Source organism: Nelusetta ayraudi, unplaced genomic scaffold (genome assembly GCF_046127955.1).
Source record: "Nelusetta ayraudi isolate G7.1 ecotype Tasmania unplaced genomic scaffold, CSIRO-AGI_Nayr_v1 ptg000169l, whole genome shotgun sequence".
Lineage (NCBI taxonomy): Eukaryota > Metazoa > Chordata > Actinopteri > Tetraodontiformes > Monacanthidae > Nelusetta > Nelusetta ayraudi.
In genome coordinates, this window is record NW_027466219.1 from 211,255 (window position 1) to 228,946 (window position 17,692).

A 17,692-nucleotide genomic window follows, 5' to 3' on the forward strand; every position below is an offset into this window, starting at 1 on the left:
CTTTCACCAAAATCCACTTCCTTGCTTTACTTCACAGCCGCGCAGGATATCAACAAGGACGCGCGGAGCAGCTCGGGTCGGACGGTCGCAGTCGACTTACTCGACACGGACAGGAGAAGAAGGATCACCTGGTGGAAAAGTACACGGGCTCAGGCAGCAAAGAAACATCATCCGGCACACTTCAGAGATCCAATTCTGCCACCCAATATGAGGATTATTCTGGGCGTATTTTTGGCGCTGGTTGTCTCAGCAGGTAAACGCGAATGACAAGTAAACCTGTTGGATGACAGATGGCTAATTGTATAAAACTAAAATGCTTGTGAACTCTGCTCCACCGATTCTTTTTTAACTGCTTTGCCATGTGGGATTTTTTTTTATTTTTTTTTAAAAACTGTTTTGCAATGTGGGCTAATTCGAAAGTCAACATAAATGTGACTCACCCGTGCTGCATTCCTTAGTGTTCAATTTGAAGGCTGGGTTTTTGTCCCAATTTTTTTTTTTTTTTTTTTTGAAACAACAATTCTAAATTGCTTGCAGTCAATACAAGCTAATGCATGGCTCACATACTTAGTTAAGTTAATACTTAAGTTGGGTTAGCATTCCACAAATCCATACAGAGTAGCCAGTGAAAGGACTGTTTATTTATAGAGGAACAGAGATTTATGTCTGCGTGGTGGACTTCCTGCCCTATACCCGGGAAAACACCAGTTTCATCACCTAGATGTTGTCTGCCAGTGTTCTACGTATAGGCCCTTAGTGACATGACAGGAAACACCTATATGCAGAAAAAGGAAAAAGTACATGAAAGACAAATGACATTCTCCTATATGGCCTTGTCATCTTTTTAAATGCTGAATTTTAGAAGGTTCATCACCGGAGGGAAGTTTATTGCGTCCCTCAGGGAAGTGTAGACCGATTTCAGACCGTCTTTTGTCCACTTCTGCTATTAGCTGACAAAAACCTGACCACATTCTTATTGACTTGTAGTGCATAACATGCTGACAGAACGTGACGTGCTAAGAAACTAATGAATCTCCGGTTAAAACTAAAAAACATTTCCGCCCATCATAGTGTGCAAAATGTGTTCTTCTTGTAGCTGAGGAGCAAAACATTACCGTAAAATAAGATTAATTACATTTTCCAAAATTAGAGTTATACAGTTTTAAAAAATAAATATATAGAAATATTAATTATTAAGTCCAGTCACACAGAACATTATCTGTTATGAAAGCATTAGCAAACAGTTAATTTTAAACCAATATTGTGTTTGAAGGTTTTTTTTTTATAACCTCACAGTTAATACGTTTATGAGTTAAAAAATTAAGCATCTTCTTTAGAGAGTCATGAAAGCCGTTCCTCCACCAAGCTGTGTTCAGTCTTGATTCTCAAAATAGTTGTGCTCTGTATCGAGTCTGGATAGTGCACTCAGAATCAGAATAACCTCTATTGCCATTGTACTGGTGTAAGAAAATTTGGAATGCTACCCCTTTTGGTGTGTTGAAAGTTTCAAAAAAACAAACAAAAAACAACTCATTCACCTTATACAGAATAGTAACATGAACAAGATTGAGAACGGTATCGTTCCATCCATACGAGTGTCTCGCAGGAATTCATATCTGTCACCCACTTACCACAGAAGTGGCTGAAATCTACTAGAACATGTCCAAGCACATCAGCACCGATAACTGCACAGCAGGACACATTTGAATTACTTCTTTTGAAAAAACTTTCCACTCACTTGGAGTCAAAACACAACAGCCAAAGCACAAAGTCCAATGACATGCTGGGTTTACATATTAAGGGACTGTTAAGATTTCTTTCAACGAAGGTAATTTGAAGGTAAATTTGATAATTTTATTTTACAACAGGCAGACTGTTGAAAAACGTGAGAATATACAATAGATTGCAATAGTTTTGAGATAATTCTCTTTTCAAAAATAACCAAAACAAACAGCCTTTTCCTTTTCCTTTACAGATACGATCTTGTATTGTTCACGTAATGTTTCCACTCATGGAGTGGTTAAAGTTTAAGAACAACCTAAAGGATTGACTTAAGAGAACTGCCGTTTTGCATTAATATCCATCAATTATTTATCTGACCTTTTTCTGCATGCATTATAGAAGTGATAGCCTTCTCAAGGTTAAGTCATCTGTGCCTTCATGCAATGCACAGACATTGGCAATCATTTTCATGTGAATGTCGCTGAGTAAATTTTGCAATGAAATAAGAACTTGATTTTAGTTTGGAACAGAAAATCTCAGTGACATTGCGAGTGGGTCTTTACATAACATGAAATATTAACATTTTTTCCAGCATAGTGCTACATTCTTAACTTTTCATGGCTTCAACAAACCAATCTGGGTCAAATTATCACACAATTTGAAATATTCGAGGAGCTGTTGTTTCATAATCCACTGTGACTTTGCCCTTTGATTACCGATCACCAGACTTTAATCAATACATGATTCAAAGTGGACGTTTGGTGTTGTTTTATTACTCATGCCACTCCTTTTTTTTGTATTACTCCTGTAATTTTGATGGCTCAGTGTATTTCTAATCTGGTCATTGAGCAGCCATTAAAAATTTGCCTTTGATCGATCACCGGTGTCTGTACACCATGTCAACCCAGTCAGTATGTTTTATCATTTGAATTCATCCAGAAGAAAGACAGGACTAATAAAGCAATGACACATTTTAAAAGCAGATTTGTTGTTGTCGTTTTAAATTCATGTTTAGCAAATCTGAAAAGCTTAATAGAAATTTTGGCTCATTTTTCTTGATTTGCTTTTCTTTCCTCTGCAGATGATGAAGGAGGAGTAAGAGTGATCTCTGGTTGCTTAGAGGAAACCGTCCTCCTGCCATGTGCCTGCACACACAATCTGGACATGGAGTTCAAGTGGCAGATGGACAAGCCGCGGGCGATTCTGCTGCTGAAATACAACAATAACATATTGTCCCTTGGTGACAGTTATAAAGGCAGGGCCAAGATGTTTCTGCCTGAGGAAAGTAATAACTGCTCGGTCCTGTTGGCCAACATCACAGCAGACGACCAGGGCAAGTACAGATGCAGGTTTTACGACCAGAAGAGGCACATAAAGAAATTTGTCTATTTAAATATCTCTGGTGAGTCCCTCTGTATTTAGGATCACCTCAAGTATTTCTGCAGTCCCTTCAAGTCGCTGGAGTCGCTTTTTAACTTGATCCGTCTCCCACCAGCGAACTACAGCGTTTGTCAGACCAACAACTCAAACGCGACGGTTTTCCGGTGCAATGCAACAGGGCGACACAAAGACACTGTGATTGAGTGGAGGTCCGACGGTCGGCTGCTCACAGATTCAGCCCAGACCCGCATAACCCACAATATCACTTCCGGACTTTATCACTTCAGCAGCGAGCTCATCGCAACGCTCAAGTCCCCACCTACATGCAACATCACAGCCAAAGGCTTGTCAACAGTTGTCAGTGATGGCTGCACACCAACAGGTATGGGACTCCCCCAGTGTAAATATCAATTCATTTAATCACGTGCATAGAGACTGCAAAGATTTGTATCTTGGGAATTTCTTCTTTGTTTCAAAGGTGAAGTTCAGCAGACCCGTTCTGACCCAGAAAGGACACGGCATCGCTACACAAAGATGATTTCTTTCATCCTGGCACTTGGCTTATGTCTGGTTTTGTGGTGCCAATGGAAAAGTTTTCCAGGAAGTCAGTTTTACATTAGTTTGTTTCTCTGCCTAAATTGTCCACTTGAATATGTGAACTGGTTGAACCGGTGTTAAGCAACTGCTATTTTGCTTTCACGTTACCCTCTTCACCTCCAGGATTAGGATCTGTGCTGACATTCTTTTATTCTTTTGTCTTTTAATGCAACCTGACTTTTCTGTTTTTGCCTTGCAGGGTCTGACAGGAATCGAGCGAGTGAGCCCCTCTGCTAAACATGAATGATTGGAGAGAAACTTCAACTGGGAAATTTTTGAAGCATTTCACACCAAAAGTTGGTCATAGATGAGGAATTGAGCCCTGATCGTTTACAGGCATGTTGTGTCCTACATGCACTACAGTTGATGCAATTTGTGGGCTTTTTCAAATCCCCCGAGTCGAAAGTGTTTGCACTGTTTTTTGCTGTTGTTTTTTTGAGGCAACTTTGGATTGACTGTTGATAGATTTCCCATATGAATAGATTTCAAGACTCTTTTTGTATCCAAACCTTTCAAAAGCAATAGAAAGTCTCATTACTTTGATGGGAGGAAATAATCTTTCAAGGATATGTTACCCTTGAACTATATTCAACAACTTGGAATTAACAAGTTGTTTTCTTCATTTACACTGCTATTCACACTTTTTTTTAAAAGAAAATATATATTTTTTTAAAAATCATTTTCTATGTTTTATCTCTTGGTATTTTTTATTTTTTTGTTTAGGACGTCAATTTTATCAATTCCTTTATTTAGTAAATTGCTTTGATATAGGAATCCGTAGTGTATATACAATATGATAAAGAAAAGGTTCAACATAATAACGATAACAACAATAACTGAACATTGAAAGGAATTTAGAGCAAATGTTCAAATGGAGCTTGCATACTTGTTTGTGAAAGAACAATAAAAAGAACAATTACCATGCCAAGTCACTCTTTATCTGATAGCATTCTAAAAATGTATTTTTATGAGCGCTGTGCAAGCAGTCTACTAAAACAGCCTTCTCATTCCCTCTTTCTTGTTTATACACACAGACTTATGTTAATGATGATTGTCTGACAGCGTCCTTAGCCGTGTTATAGAACTTTTTTCTGTTTTGTTTTTTTAATGAATTCAATTGTAGCAGAATTACGTAAATACTAAAAAAGAAAAAAAAAAAAAAAAGAAATATTACAAGCCGCGTGCATTCGGACTTCTCGTAGCGCTCCGCTAGATGGCAGCATCGGCAGGTCATCAGCAGTTTGGCGGAGCGTCACTGTGTGACGTATAAGGAAAACAGGAAGCGGCAACAGCGGCTGACAGGTTATTTCAGCTGCGGTGACCAGGCATGAAACTGTATTTTTGAAGCGTCGAATCATTACTGGCACGTTCCAAGGTAAGGGAATATGTGAGGAGGCCTGTGCCGTCGAGGCTAACGGCGTGTCAAACGGCTGAGGCTTCTAAAAACGTGTCTTAGCTCGATGCTAACGTGTAAGAGTGACGTGACACCCGGAGTGTTTCACCGCACCCGTTTTCTCGCAAAGGTGGTTTAATAGGGAATTGGGTGAAATGTCTCGGAAACAAACACTATTTCTAAACTGTTTTACATAAAATAAATTCGCTCAATAACAATTAAAAAAAAAAAAGTTTCGATGGCAAGTTTACGATATGTATTCTATTAAAAGCATGTTCTGCACTACGTTACTTTTGTCGCCTCGTGTATTCCATTGTTCAGCAAATGGACGAATCTTGTCATTTTTCTCAACTCTAATGATACTGATACAGATATGCACAAACGACGGAGGGCGGCTCATCCCTCATCCCAGGGAGGCCACGGCTACCCTGCAGATGCTCCGAAGGAGCCCACCGGAAAGCACAGCATCTGCATGGTGTCCGACTTCTTCTACCCAAACATGGGTGGCGTGGAAAGTCACATCTACCAGCTCTCCCAGTGCCTGATCGAGAAGGGACACAAGGTGGTGATCGCCACCCACGCCTACGGCAGGAGGACGGGCATCAGATACCTGACCAACGGCCTGAAGGTCTACTACCTCCCCCTGCAAGTCATGTACAACCAATCCACGGCCACCACCGTCTTGCACAGCTTCCCGCTGCTGCGCTGCGTGTTTGTGAGGGAGCGGATCACTGTGGTGCACGCACACAGCTCCTTCTCCGCCATGGCCCACGATGCACTGTTCCATGCCAAAACCATGGGCTTGAACACGGTATGACACGACATTTCCATTCCGTTCCTTTCAAATCTATCAGCTGACAGTTAACCCGAGAGAACTTCACCACCCGCAGGTGTTTACCGACCATTCCCTCTTTGGCTTCGCGGACGTCAGCTCCGTGCTGACCAACAAGCTGCTGACCGTGTCGCTGTGCGACACCAACCACATTGTGTGCGTGTCGTACACCAGCAAGGAGAACACGGTGCTCCGCGCGGCGCTGGACCCCGAGATTGTGTCCGTCATTCCCAACGCCGTCGACCCCACAGACTTCACCCCTGACCCGGCCCAGCGCTGTGACGACAGGATCACCATCATTGTGATTAGCCGCCTCGTCTACCGCAAAGGTGTGGAAAAAGCCAGAGTGAACGGCCTCTTACTTTTTTGACTTGTCTCACACAAAGTTTTCTGTAGTTGTGAAGAGCACACAGATAACAAATTGTAACTCATTTTAATTTAAATTTTACAGTTTCAGCCATACAGTGACGCAGGATGAAACTCCATACATACAGTACATAGACTACCAGTCAAAAGTTTGGACACCTTCTCATGCAATTGTTTTTTTATTTTTTTAATTTTTTATCTTTACAACTTTCTAAACTGCAATGTCAATAGTAATAAGAATGAAAGAAAAGACATTCAATTCACAGGGTGTGTCCAAACTTTTAACTGGTAGTGTAAAAACTCCTGTTTGCTTTTCACAGCCATTGCATCATTGAACATGTTCACAGTCCAATGTTCTCCTCAGGTATTGACCTACTTGGCGGGATCATCCCAGAGCTTTGTCACAAACATCCAGATCTGCACTTCCTGATCGGTGGGGAGGGGCCAAAAAGACTTGTGCTGGAGGAGGTCAGAGAAAAATACCAACTGCACGACAGGTACCGCCGCATGTTGACTCCTGCTGAATTTCAAAGACCATGAACACCATTCATGAAATGTGGTTGACATCACGTGACTAGCTTCTGTGTGGTTATGTGGCGAACACCTCATGACGGTGCAGCGATGGGGGAAGGTTAAGGTCATGGGCTTAAGTTGTGTATTGTGATTGAAAGTAAAAAAGACACGCACTCTCAAATAAAAATATGAAAGAGATGAAAGGCCCAGATAATTAATTAAAAAAAATGATTTGCCGTTTTTCATATTGTGAATGAAACCTGACATGATTGTTTTATGTTGATTATGTATCTCTCAATTTCTGAACTAAAAAGAATTGATGCCACATCTGAGAGCAGCTTTACTTGGAAAGTGAAACCAGAGTAATTTCATCTACTGTGTCCTACCTTGATGTAGAGTTCGCCTGCTGGGGCCTTTGGAACACAAAGATGTTTGTGGAGTTCTGGTCCAAGGTCACATCTTCCTCAACACATCACTCACCGAGGCCTTCTGCATGGCCATAGTGGAAGCAGCCTGCTGTGGACTACAGGTGTGTCGGAATTTCATGCACTGATGCACTAATAATCAAAATAAGATTGAAATTGCAGAAATTAAATACAGTATCATTAAGGAGTGTCCCATCATGTCCAGTACAAAAGTCCATCCGTGTACTATTGTGTGTATTTTCTCATACAATGGACACATCCTTCTTCTGCTTTCACACCAAAGGTTGTCAGCACTCGAGTGGGGGGCATCCCCGAGGTTTTACCCGAGGACCTGATCACCCTCTGCGAACCCACAGTGAGCTCCTTGTGCGCCGGCGTCGAGATGGCCATCGCCCTGCAGCGCTCAGGATCCGTCCCCTGCCCCATGGCTGTCCACGCCCGAGTGCAGACCCTCTACACGTGGAGGAATGTCGCAGAGAGAACAGAGAAGGTTTGTATGTTTGGAAATAATTAAATGGCTGCTTCAAACATTTCGCAAAGTTTATAGATGTACTGAACTGAATTGTACTTGTAGTAAGTTTCACTTTTACAAGCATTGTGATTTGACGCGTTTACCCTTTCAGGTGTACGACAGAGTGTCCAGAGAGGACGTCCTTCCCTTGGACAGACGCCTGCAGAGGCTGCTCTCCCACTGCGGCCCCGTCGCTGGCTACATCTTTGCATTCATTGCCATTTTAGACTACCTGCTCCTGCTGTTTCTGCAGTGGTTCATGCCCGACAGAGTCATGGACGTGGCCACGGACGCCACCGGGCCTCAAGGGCTGTGGACAGAAGAGCCGAGCAGTAAAGACAGTGCCAAGGAATGTGCAGTAGAACCAGATCTACCCTCAAAGTGACCACTGGACTCGCTTCTAGCTGCTCACTTTCATTTCAGCCAACATTTAACTGTGGTAACAAGGCTACAGGATGCTGAATGTGCTTGTAGCTGCCTCACGCACTGTTTACATTTACTTGTCTAAAGGGACCTTGAGTGAAATCGTTGTATACTTATTATTTTTTAATGCAAAATGGTTTACATGGATAAATGGAATTTCTTGAAGCTTCCAAAAGCTACACTGACCCTTTTAACTTACTTTACATTACCAAGAAACAAAATTGCAGTCATCTATATTGTACTTGATGTATTCTCTATCACAACCAATATGCCAATCATGGTTATCCAAAACTGTTTCAGTTTTTTAACCACTAGAAAAAAATCCCTTTCATTTATTTACGTTGAAAAGGTTTTTTTCAGATGATGTGACACAGGCCAAGCACTGAGAAAATAAAACCTATTTTTGAGATTTTGCACATTGTGCATTTCATTTCAGGGGAGGGTTCAAATGATCATGTGACACAGGCCAAGCACTGAGAAAAATAAAGACCATTTTGGACTGGTTTTGCTCGCAAAACCAGCCCAAATCTTTTGAGATCTGTGTCTACAACCTCTTTTAGCTTGAGGTCCTGGACAGTCGAAACAGACTTCTGCTACTAACCATCATGGCTCTTGTTCAAAGAGCGCTCACTCAGTCACAATCTCGGCGGAGGTGCAGTTTAGCTCTATGAATGTTTTTCTTAAAGGTCAAGTAAGATTTAAATGCGTCTCCCGGAATGAAATGATTTACTAACAAACGGTCCATAAAATGATTCTGGAGGGGTTTTTATTCACTTATAACAAGCATTTAGAGTCACATCAAGAGTGGGTCCACTTGTAAAAAGGCTAAATTACATCACCATGTTTCTACAGTGATCCAGAAGCTGGATCGACAGGGTTTTGAGATTTTTATCATACATATGAGCTAGTATAAGTGAGAGATGCCTCCCAACAGCAACACTACACGTTCACATGCATGAATCTAATCGAGCTTTGCTCAAAAAGTCAGTTTTGGCATCTAATGGGACTTCTGTCCTTATTTGCAATCTGCTGACATAACCATTAGAAGTCATGTAGGTCTTCCAATCTGGACCTTGAACTCTTCCTGTTTTATCAGAATTAGTAGGAAAGAAAGGTTAAAACAGAAACCTTTCTTGAATAGTTTCAGAGAAAGCAACTTGTACTGTAGAGTACCTCCACGAAGCCGGCAGGCTGTTCAAGCTGAGCGCCCTCATTGCTCTGGTACAGCCAACGTATTGAAACTCTTATCTTGCAAAAGCCCCGTGAGGCGCTATACATTCCATTAGCGTGGCTCAGAACTGCGGGAAAGGACTTGTACTGGTCTGTTGCACCTAACGATTGACACTCATGCAGGGCTTCCGTGTGGACACACTCACCACGGACAGAGTCTCCACCCCCCCAGCACGGAGCTTGCCTCAGCATCAGTTTCCCCTGCGTCAAGTTCCTCTTGGAATGTGGCGTACGTGTGCCGTTGGTTTGCTTCAAAAACAAAGCTACTGCTGCTGCACTCAGGTAATTTAATCTGTAAAAACTCATAGCCACAGTCACAGTGCAGCCACATTTTTCTTGGCTAGTCACAAAAATGGCAAACCCCAACAAATGAGAAAAAAAAGTAAAAGCTCAACATCAAAATTATTTTAATTTGTGTGTTGTTGTTGTTGTTTTTTTTTTTAAAGCTTAATAACACAGTGGAAATACAGCATCCACTCTGTATCCCTAATCATACTTTTCAGAGATGTTTGATTACATGTCCATGCATTAATAATGCATGTAGATCATACAAAAAGGAAATTACTGGTATATTTTAAATCAACTTACATGCAACCAGAAGTTGTATATGCATCCACATACATACATGTACAACAAACACAATACTGAAGTGAATAATAAAAAAATAAAAAAAAGAAGATAATGTGCACAAGACCATATCTTGGTCTCAGCCAGGCAATTAATTTTTTTTTTGATCAACGCATAGTCTTCCATTTCCTTATCATCAGAGGAGAAACAGATACTCAGATACTGAACTGTTTTGGCACAACTTTAACAAAGAGATTTCTATCCACTATCACAAAACTTTCACAGCCCTCAGTAGGTTCCCGCCTTTCACTTTCTCTCATCGCTTGCTGTTCCTTGGCTTAAACCTCAGCCAAGTGTGTGTAACCTGCCTTCCCCTGTCCTGTGTGCTTGCCGACCCCAGTTACAGGAACGCAGAGGGGAAGATCCCCCTGGACCTGTCGCCACCAAATAGCCCAGTCAGACTTGCTAGACTGAACAGAGGCACGTTTAAAGATATTCTTATATTAATAATAGCTTCTTTCTCTTTCAATATGTACAAGCAGCATTAAATTTAGCTCAGAATTTTACAAAAATGAAAATTAAATCTAATGAAAACGTGTTAGATGTGACAGATTTTAGACAGTATATTTAAAATGTGTTTTTGTGTACTTTTGTTGCACAAGTTTGTGATAAACATACTTTTTTCCAAATTCCTAAAGCATACAAAATGACTTTTTATTTCCTAACCATAAGCAGTTTTATGGCAGTCTAACGCTTGACTCTCAGCATTTCACTCCATCTACAAAATAATCCATTTATAAAGGAGTCTTTCAAAACTAGTTTTTCATTATTTTCTTAAAGGGCCACATCATTTTTTTTTTTGACATAAAGTCAATTGAATAACTAATTCTTGTTTATGTGAAGGCTAAAGCAGTACATTTTAGTCCCATGGGAGCCACTGAAGTTGAATCATTGAGTTCACTCGTGTGGTGTTGCATATTCAAGCTCTGATGTGATTCTCTCTTGTTCATCTCCGGACACAGAACAAGTCACAGGCGAGAGCACAGCAATGCCATGAGATTTTGAGCTCATGGCAAATTAAGCAATCTGCTTTGAAATGTCACCCTGAAAGGTCAGCTCTGTGGGGACCAAAATTCATTTGAGTTGATGCGACGTGATATTCCTTCACCTAAAGAGCAAAAAGAATCCTCGGCCACCGGCTCTAATCTCTAGAAGAGCATTGTGTGTGTGTGGTTGTTGCTCTTTTATGATTCTTTGAACGTGTGATAGTGCAACACCAAGACACAATAACAGCATAACAAACAGAAATCCTGGCATTTGTACAAGTGAGATTTAATTGACTCAAGTTAATTGGAGGTGCATGATACGACTTGTACAAACCACCTCAACAAAAATTCAGATATGGTAAAACCTTACATATCACAGCTCTATTATGTTACATCACAACGCTAGTAGCCCCCCAATATGCCAGCAGGCTAATATGCCACTTGATAAGATCACCTGTTGTAGTGGCAACTCAATCAAAAAGGGTTATTATGATGTTGGAGTTTGGCTGGTGATACTTCTTAGTTTATGTACTCCTGTGCTGACACTTGTTCTTGTGCACAGTCTTAAATGAAATTAGTTTTGCATTAATCAAATAAAGACAAATTTGTCTTGATGAAAAAAAATTCACAACTCAGATGATTACGCATTTAAATATTGTGTTGGGGGGAAATTGAAATTTTCACAGCTTCCAGTTTTAGTTTTAAAAAACAACTGTAACTAGCGAGGTTACAAATTCACAACAGGTAAACTAGTAACTTCACATCTGGAATTTTACATAAACAGGCACAGAAACCGTCAAAATTGTCTTGCACCTCAAATAAATAACCATCAGATTGTCAGGACAACTCAAAAACCAAATTGTCACATTAAAAAGTAATTACTTACAAAAGTCCAAAAAGAAAAATCATTTCGAAGAGGAAAACGTGAGCAAAAAGGTCAAACAGAAAATCACACAGAAAAGGAAATAATTCAAATTGCACAAAGCAACAACCAAAAACTCAAAGGCAAAGCAAAAATTGAAGACCTGGATTACTGTGACGTCACTTTGAAGGCGCTGGCTCTCCGTTATAATGACAAACCGAACTAGCATAGCACAAAGGGAGACACATTATATATACACAACGTAATGAGGAACAGGTGAACCTCATCAGGACGGTTCACGTTCAATCAGACATGGGAAGGGCAAGCTAACTGACACATGAAGGAACGCGGTTTCAAAATAAAACAGGAAGTCAAAAGACAATAAACACAAACTGAACTAACACTCATAACATGACATGACACATAGGATAGACATTAAACAGAGTTGAGTTGCTTCGTTGGTTGTGGATCACAACCATAACATAAACAATAAGGACAAAAGCATTTAAAGAAAGTCTCACAAATAAGTAACACAATAAAAGAGGTTTTGTGCCTTTGTTCCAAGTAGTAACTCGTCTTTGTGGGGCCTTTTGTCATCTTTTGAATGCAAAAGCCTCTTCAGGCTCAAGAGATGCTTCCAAAATGAAAAGTGGGATCAAATTTTCCTCGCCTCCCACAAGAGAGAACATCCGCATTTGTGTTGTTGAGACAATAAGAAGATTAACGACTATTCCTCTCCAGCAGTGGCGGTACCACTTTTATGGAACGCTGGTGATGTTGGTGATGCGGCTGTTCTGAGTGCTGAAGTGTCCGGGAGAGGGGCAGCACAGCAGCTGCTTTCTGAAGTGCTTGCGGAAGCTTTTACTCATCAGGTAGAGCGCAAACGGGTTCACGCAGGAGTTGGTGAAGGCCAGGACGCGGGCACACACGCTGGCGACGAAGTGGCCAAGCGAGGTGTCCACCTGGTCGTAGTGGTAGGAGCGGTACAGGTAGATCACGTGACTGGGCAGCCAGCAGATGGCAAAGAGGCCGACGAACACCAGCACGGTTTTGGCCAGACGCTTCCTGGACTTGATCTGATAGGGAAATAACGGAGAGGAAATCAGTCTAAAAGGTTTTTATGCTCTCATGATGTGGTTTTTCAGATGTATTGATATAGAGGTATATCATAAAAGTGTAATGGAAACACTTTTTCGCATTTACACATCACGAGAGGTCACGTACAGGGTCACATTCACTTCAAGTAAAAATGGTGCATTATGTTCGGACGCTACAACTAATCAAATTGAAAAATATAACAACCAAAGAGAAATTGCGGCTTATGCGCTTCACACCATTCATTGGTAACACCAAATCGCAATTGTACTTTTTAAATTAATCAAATTTTTGAAATTTCGCTTTTATTTTGCAAAAAACTGTGATGGAAACGCAACTACAGTGGCTCCTTATTATTATTATTATTTTTATTATTATTATTAATATTACTATTAGAAATTACTAATTTTACAAGGAAAACATAACCTAGTTAAGTCAAACATCCACAGACCCTCTTCGTAGAACTTTCCCCCAGGATCTATTTCTTCACAGCTAACGTTAATGACTGTCAAGAGCATGAGCCTCGATTTCATGAGTCACTGAACATGGATCCAGCGATGCAACACATTTGTAGACCGACCCCTTTAACATTGCGTATCCATGGAAACATCCTGAGGTGTTTCCAACGCTTTCACCCAACGCCACATGGCCCCCTGTGGAGCCCGGCCACCCCCGACCCTCACACCTGTCTTTGGAGGTGCACTTGTCCCTCGGCGGGGATGTCCACGGAGCTTCGGATCAGCGCGTGGGCGATGAAGCAGTAATAGACGGAGATGACGAGGAGCGGAATGACGTAGAAGACCAGCAGGGAGGCGGTGGAGTGGATCTTCGGGTGCAGCCTCCCGGCGTGGGGGTAGGGGGCGCAGGTCACAAAGGTCTCGTTGGTGCTGCCGGCGGCAGTGAAGGTGTGCAGGTCAGAGAAGACGGCCTCGGGGACGGCCAGGGTAATGGAGAGGATCCAGATGGCTCCCGCTCGCACGCACACGCCAAGCCCGCCGCCGGACTTTGGCACATCCAACGGTCTGACGATAGCTTTGTAGCTGAACAGGGGATTGGAGATGGACAGGAATGATTTAAAAAGACTCTGCTGCAGGGACCGTCTTTGTCTGTGTCCTTATCTCCACTCTGCGTCAAGTCACGTCATGCTGTCCAATCACTGAATTCATTCCACCATCTCCAGAGAGAGAGACTTTGATTTCAATCAATAATTAAATGCTTTTATAATATTCCTAATGTTAGGTTATACAGCAAAACATTAAAAAAAAAAAATGAAATAACACATAACAGGCATTGTGGAAAACATTTGCTTGGAATGAAGCACTCTAACAGAACTGACGTTTAATGTCATTTGCCCCTGCCTTCACAGTAGGGAAATTTTAAAAGGTCACAGGTGTTGAAAAGAAATGTTGGCAGATACCAAATGGGATTTCAGATATTTCCAGGCAAAAAAAGGGAGCTTGGTTACAGCGTGTACTCCTCCAATCTATACAGACCTGCCATTCCATTAAAGACATATATATATATATATATAGGTGAGAGGAACAAAAATTTAGCTTGTCCTTACATGAAATATCCCCAAATTCTCAAGATAAATAAAGCAATGACAGGTACCTGCCGACAAAATGAACATAATATATTCTAATCTCTTCAATCAACTGTGTTCCGAATAAAAAAAAAAAACTGTAATCAAAAACGGCATACATTCTCTGAATGAGTTAGTTTTCAAGTTGTCATTACGTATGATATGTTTACTTTTTTTCCCCAAGAAAATACTTTTCCGATCAATTGTGTGTGGAGGAAAAAAATAGGAAACTGTCCTGAAATGTGTTTGGCGCCATGCAAATAAAAAAACACACAGGAAAAATAAAATAACATATCAGCATTTTTCCCTTAACAACAACAACAACACTTAAAAGAAAGTCCGAATGTGTACGTATTACCGGTCTGCGGAGAGAGCGGTCAGTGTGAACACGGACACCCCCACCGAGGTCAGCTGGATGAAAGGGATCAGTTTGCATCCGACGCGGCCAAAGAGCCACTCGTCAACCAGATAGCGGCTGGCGTCCACCGGGGCGCAGGTCAGCAGGAGCAGCACGTCCCCCAGAGCCAGGCTGGAGAGGAACAAGTTGGGCACGGTGCGCATGGACTTGACCGCCAGACACGTCTTCATCAGGGACACGTTCCCCACCAGGCCAACGGCGATGATGGCACCGTAGATGGCGGCGATGCCGATGCCAGGCGGCCAGATGTTGTACCGCTGCTCCCAGACCACCCCGGAGACGTTGGGAGGCACCAGCCCGAAGTCCCCCAGCGAGTCCGAGGTGAACGAATCCTCCAGAGACATAGCAGCGGCGAACGGCGACTGACTGACTGACTGACTCCCGCTGCTGGTTCTTCTGTCCTCTTTCTTGAGCGTCACTTTACGCGTAAAAGCTGAAGCTGAATGTTGCGCCTGCACGCGTTGGAGGAGCATGATGAAAAGAGCCCGAGTGCTTGATTGAATCTGCAATCTGCAGATTTTTTTTTATTTTTTTCATTTTCGAGCAAAGAGCAAATCCCAGTCACCAATTCAGAAAGACTAATGGCACATTAGCTTAATGGACATGCAAAATGAATTGATAGATTGAAAGATAGACATTTTACCAATCCTGACAAGTGGACTTTTAATTTATAAAAACCAAAATCTGCATTCAATTATATATAACATTTAAAGTGTTGTCAAACCCTCAAGGTCCATATTTTGTCGATTAAAATATATTTCTTTCCCCCCAAAAAACATCTCAGATTGGATACATGCATTTTCATTATTCTCGTTCATCTGATGTTGCCTTTCCTAATATATATGCAAATTGAACTGTGCAGATAAGAGAACTGTGCCTCGGCACACACAACATTTTAATTTTCCATTTCCTACTTTTTTCTGATTTAAAAACTTAAGACAGAACTGCAGTTTTCAAAGAACAAGAAAAAGCTGCAGAGTGTGTCATTCTTGAAAGCTTTTCCGCCTCAAATGTTTTCCCAAGCATTTGCATAAACCTGAGGCGAAAAAACAGCCATTAAAGTGGACTGTCAGTTTGGACCAATTTGAATCGCAATCTGAATCACGCTGCCTTCTAATGTGAAGTGATGATAAATGGTTCACTTTTATTAAAACAACTCTGCTCTCCACATCGCACCATTTTTTAACTATTAAAATGGGCTGTCTGGCGGAGGCAATTTCACCCCCAGCATTCACATTTCAGAAACAATATTTTTTGTTCCGTTTTTCCACTTGAAATCAAACCATTTTTTGTTCTTTTGTTCTCTTGTTTTTGTTCTTTGGTCTCCGTCCTATGATTGCACATTGTGGTCAAGAAGGACATAGAGAAAGCTCTTTGGAGTTTTAAAAGGAAAATGGTGTTTCATTTAAAAGCAAAGGTGAAGTTGTTGAGGCTGGACTCTGATGGAGGACTATGATTTGTGAAATCATGTTTACTAGTGCACTTCCAGCAGAGTGACTTCAGGCCAGGCAGGCTTCCCCGTAGCCTTCCTTCAGGAAGAAAAACACATTTCAGAAGTGGTTGAACACCTGGGGTGTTCACCATTGTAAGCAACACCTTGGAGGTGGTTTTGAGAGGCATCCCACTTTATCTTCATGCTTATCCTCATGATTCACATGTGTTTGTTCCTCCACCCTGCCATGATGCGAGTCATTTGGCTCTCACGGGCTGTTGTGTGTATGATGAGGTTCCAAGGCTGCATGTGGTGACTCATAATTGGTGTTGCAGGCCTCCTCTGTTTGAGGAAAGTCTTAACCAGTTGGACATCTTACTTCACTCTTCATCTCAAAGAGAAGCCCTTTCTTTCCTTTAGATGCATGTACCTAGCCTTGCACCATGCCTTGGCGCTCTGTCTTTGGGCTGATTTAAAATTTTTTATCAGAGAGCATCACTGTATTTTCAAGACAACAATAGCCTAAATTATTTCACATCCTCTTGAGCAGACATGTGCACAGATGACCCAACAGGGACTGATGAGCTGAGTGGAGCTGATGAATGTGTTGTGATGAGCTGACGGTAACCGGGTGAGCTTGATTGCCAAGTAACAACACGTTATGGTAGGAGGCTGATTAGGTTGACAAAGTGCGGGGGGCGGGGACTAGTGAATTAGACATGCAAAGAAAAATGCAATGACAGACCCAACAAAAAGGGGGAGCACTGCAACGAGCGTGTCTTCAGCACCTTGGACAGCATCCGAGGAGAGACCTTGAGCATTTACCGCCACCCAGTGGTTAAAACACAGGTTACATAATTTCATAAACACTTTTTTTTTAAATTATTATTCTTTAGGCCAGTGTTTCTCAAAGTGGGTGGCGCGTTTCGGCGTCTGGTCTAGTCTTGTGAGGAGATGGGAGCACAACATAAAGCTGTGTTGTTTCACAGGGAAGCCAGGATGGTGGATGTTACAAAAGTGGTTTGCCAAAAAAAAAAAAATTGCACAGCAGAAAAGTGAAAGGAGTATTCTTGTTTAAAAAGTAATGTTCAGGATTTGATGTCACAAAGAGTGATTTGCTAAAGTTGTTTATTTGTACAAAATAAATGATTTCATAAATGAAGAGAAAAGTGAAATGAATGTGAAATGAATGTAAAATGATAAATAAATAAAAAAAGAATGTTGGTTTTGATATCACAAAAAGTGGTGTGCCAAAGGTAAAACATTATTTGCACATTTATGTTGCTTCAGTGAATTTG

At 41.5% G+C, this 17,692-nt stretch overlaps 3 protein-coding genes across 3 annotated transcripts; 2 read left to right on the forward strand and 1 right to left on the reverse strand.

Moving 5' to 3' along the window:
- Positions 1-35: 35 nt before the first annotated feature.
- LOC142880655 (butyrophilin subfamily 1 member A1-like) lies at positions 36-4,623 on the forward strand. The gene is made up of 5 exons (XM_076014632.1): positions 36-253; positions 2,804-3,124; positions 3,218-3,484; positions 3,581-3,706; positions 3,899-4,623. The coding sequence occupies exons 1-5, from the start codon at positions 208-210 to the stop codon at positions 3,934-3,936; spliced, it is 798 nt and encodes a 265-aa protein (XP_075870747.1). The 5' UTR covers positions 36-207; the 3' UTR covers positions 3,937-4,623.
- A 292-nt stretch (positions 4,624-4,915) lies between these two features.
- piga (phosphatidylinositol glycan anchor biosynthesis, class A) lies at positions 4,916-8,576 on the forward strand. The gene is made up of 7 exons (XM_076014630.1): positions 4,916-5,074; positions 5,464-5,903; positions 5,983-6,253; positions 6,655-6,787; positions 7,200-7,332; positions 7,512-7,718; positions 7,852-8,576. Exons 2-7 carry the CDS (start codon positions 5,466-5,468, stop codon positions 8,122-8,124), a joined length of 1,455 nt encoding a protein of 484 aa, XP_075870745.1. The 5' UTR covers positions 4,916-5,074; positions 5,464-5,465; the 3' UTR covers positions 8,125-8,576.
- A 3,598-nt stretch (positions 8,577-12,174) lies between these two features.
- On the reverse strand, positions 12,175-16,719 carry LOC142880640 (gastrin-releasing peptide receptor-like). The gene is made up of 3 exons (XM_076014606.1): positions 14,903-16,719; positions 13,648-14,002; positions 12,175-12,943 (listed from the first exon to the last, which is right to left on the reverse strand). Exons 1-3 carry the CDS (start codon positions 15,433-15,435, stop codon positions 12,626-12,628), a joined length of 1,206 nt encoding a protein of 401 aa, XP_075870721.1. The 5' UTR covers positions 15,436-16,719; the 3' UTR covers positions 12,175-12,625.
- Between the last annotated feature and the right edge of the window lie 973 nt (positions 16,720-17,692).

Excerpts from the sequence above, each read along its gene's own strand:
- LOC142880655 (XM_076014632.1), top strand. The coding sequence starts at position 208 with ATGAGGATTATTCTGGGCGTATTTTTGGCGCTGGTTGTCTCAGCAG. Across the intron at positions 254-2,803 it reads GGCGCTGGTTGTCTCAGCAG|ATGATGAAGGAGGAGTAAGA; the intron begins GTAAACGCGAAT and ends TTTCCTCTGCAG. Across the intron at positions 3,707-3,898 it reads ATGGAAAAGTTTTCCAGGAA|GGTCTGACAGGAATCGAGCG; the intron begins GTCAGTTTTACA and ends TTTGCCTTGCAG.
- LOC142880640 (XM_076014606.1), bottom strand. The coding sequence starts at position 15,435 with ATGCTCCTCCAACGCGTGCAGGCGCAACATTCAGCTTCAGCTTTTACG. Across the intron at positions 14,003-14,902 it reads ACCGCTCTCTCCGCAGACCG|CTACAAAGCTATCGTCAGAC; the intron begins GTAATACGTACA and ends TCCCCTGTTCAG. Across the intron at positions 12,944-13,647 it reads AAGTGCACCTCCAAAGACAG|ATCAAGTCCAGGAAGCGTCT; the intron begins GTGTGAGGGTCG and ends TTTCCCTATCAG.
- piga (XM_076014630.1), top strand. The coding sequence starts at position 5,466 with ATGCACAAACGACGGAGGGCGGCTCATCCCTCATCCCAGGGAGGCCAC. Across the intron at positions 5,904-5,982 it reads AAACCATGGGCTTGAACACG|GTGTTTACCGACCATTCCCT; the intron begins GTATGACACGAC and ends CACCACCCGCAG. Across the intron at positions 6,254-6,654 it reads CCGCCTCGTCTACCGCAAAG|GTATTGACCTACTTGGCGGG; the intron begins GTGTGGAAAAAG and ends TGTTCTCCTCAG.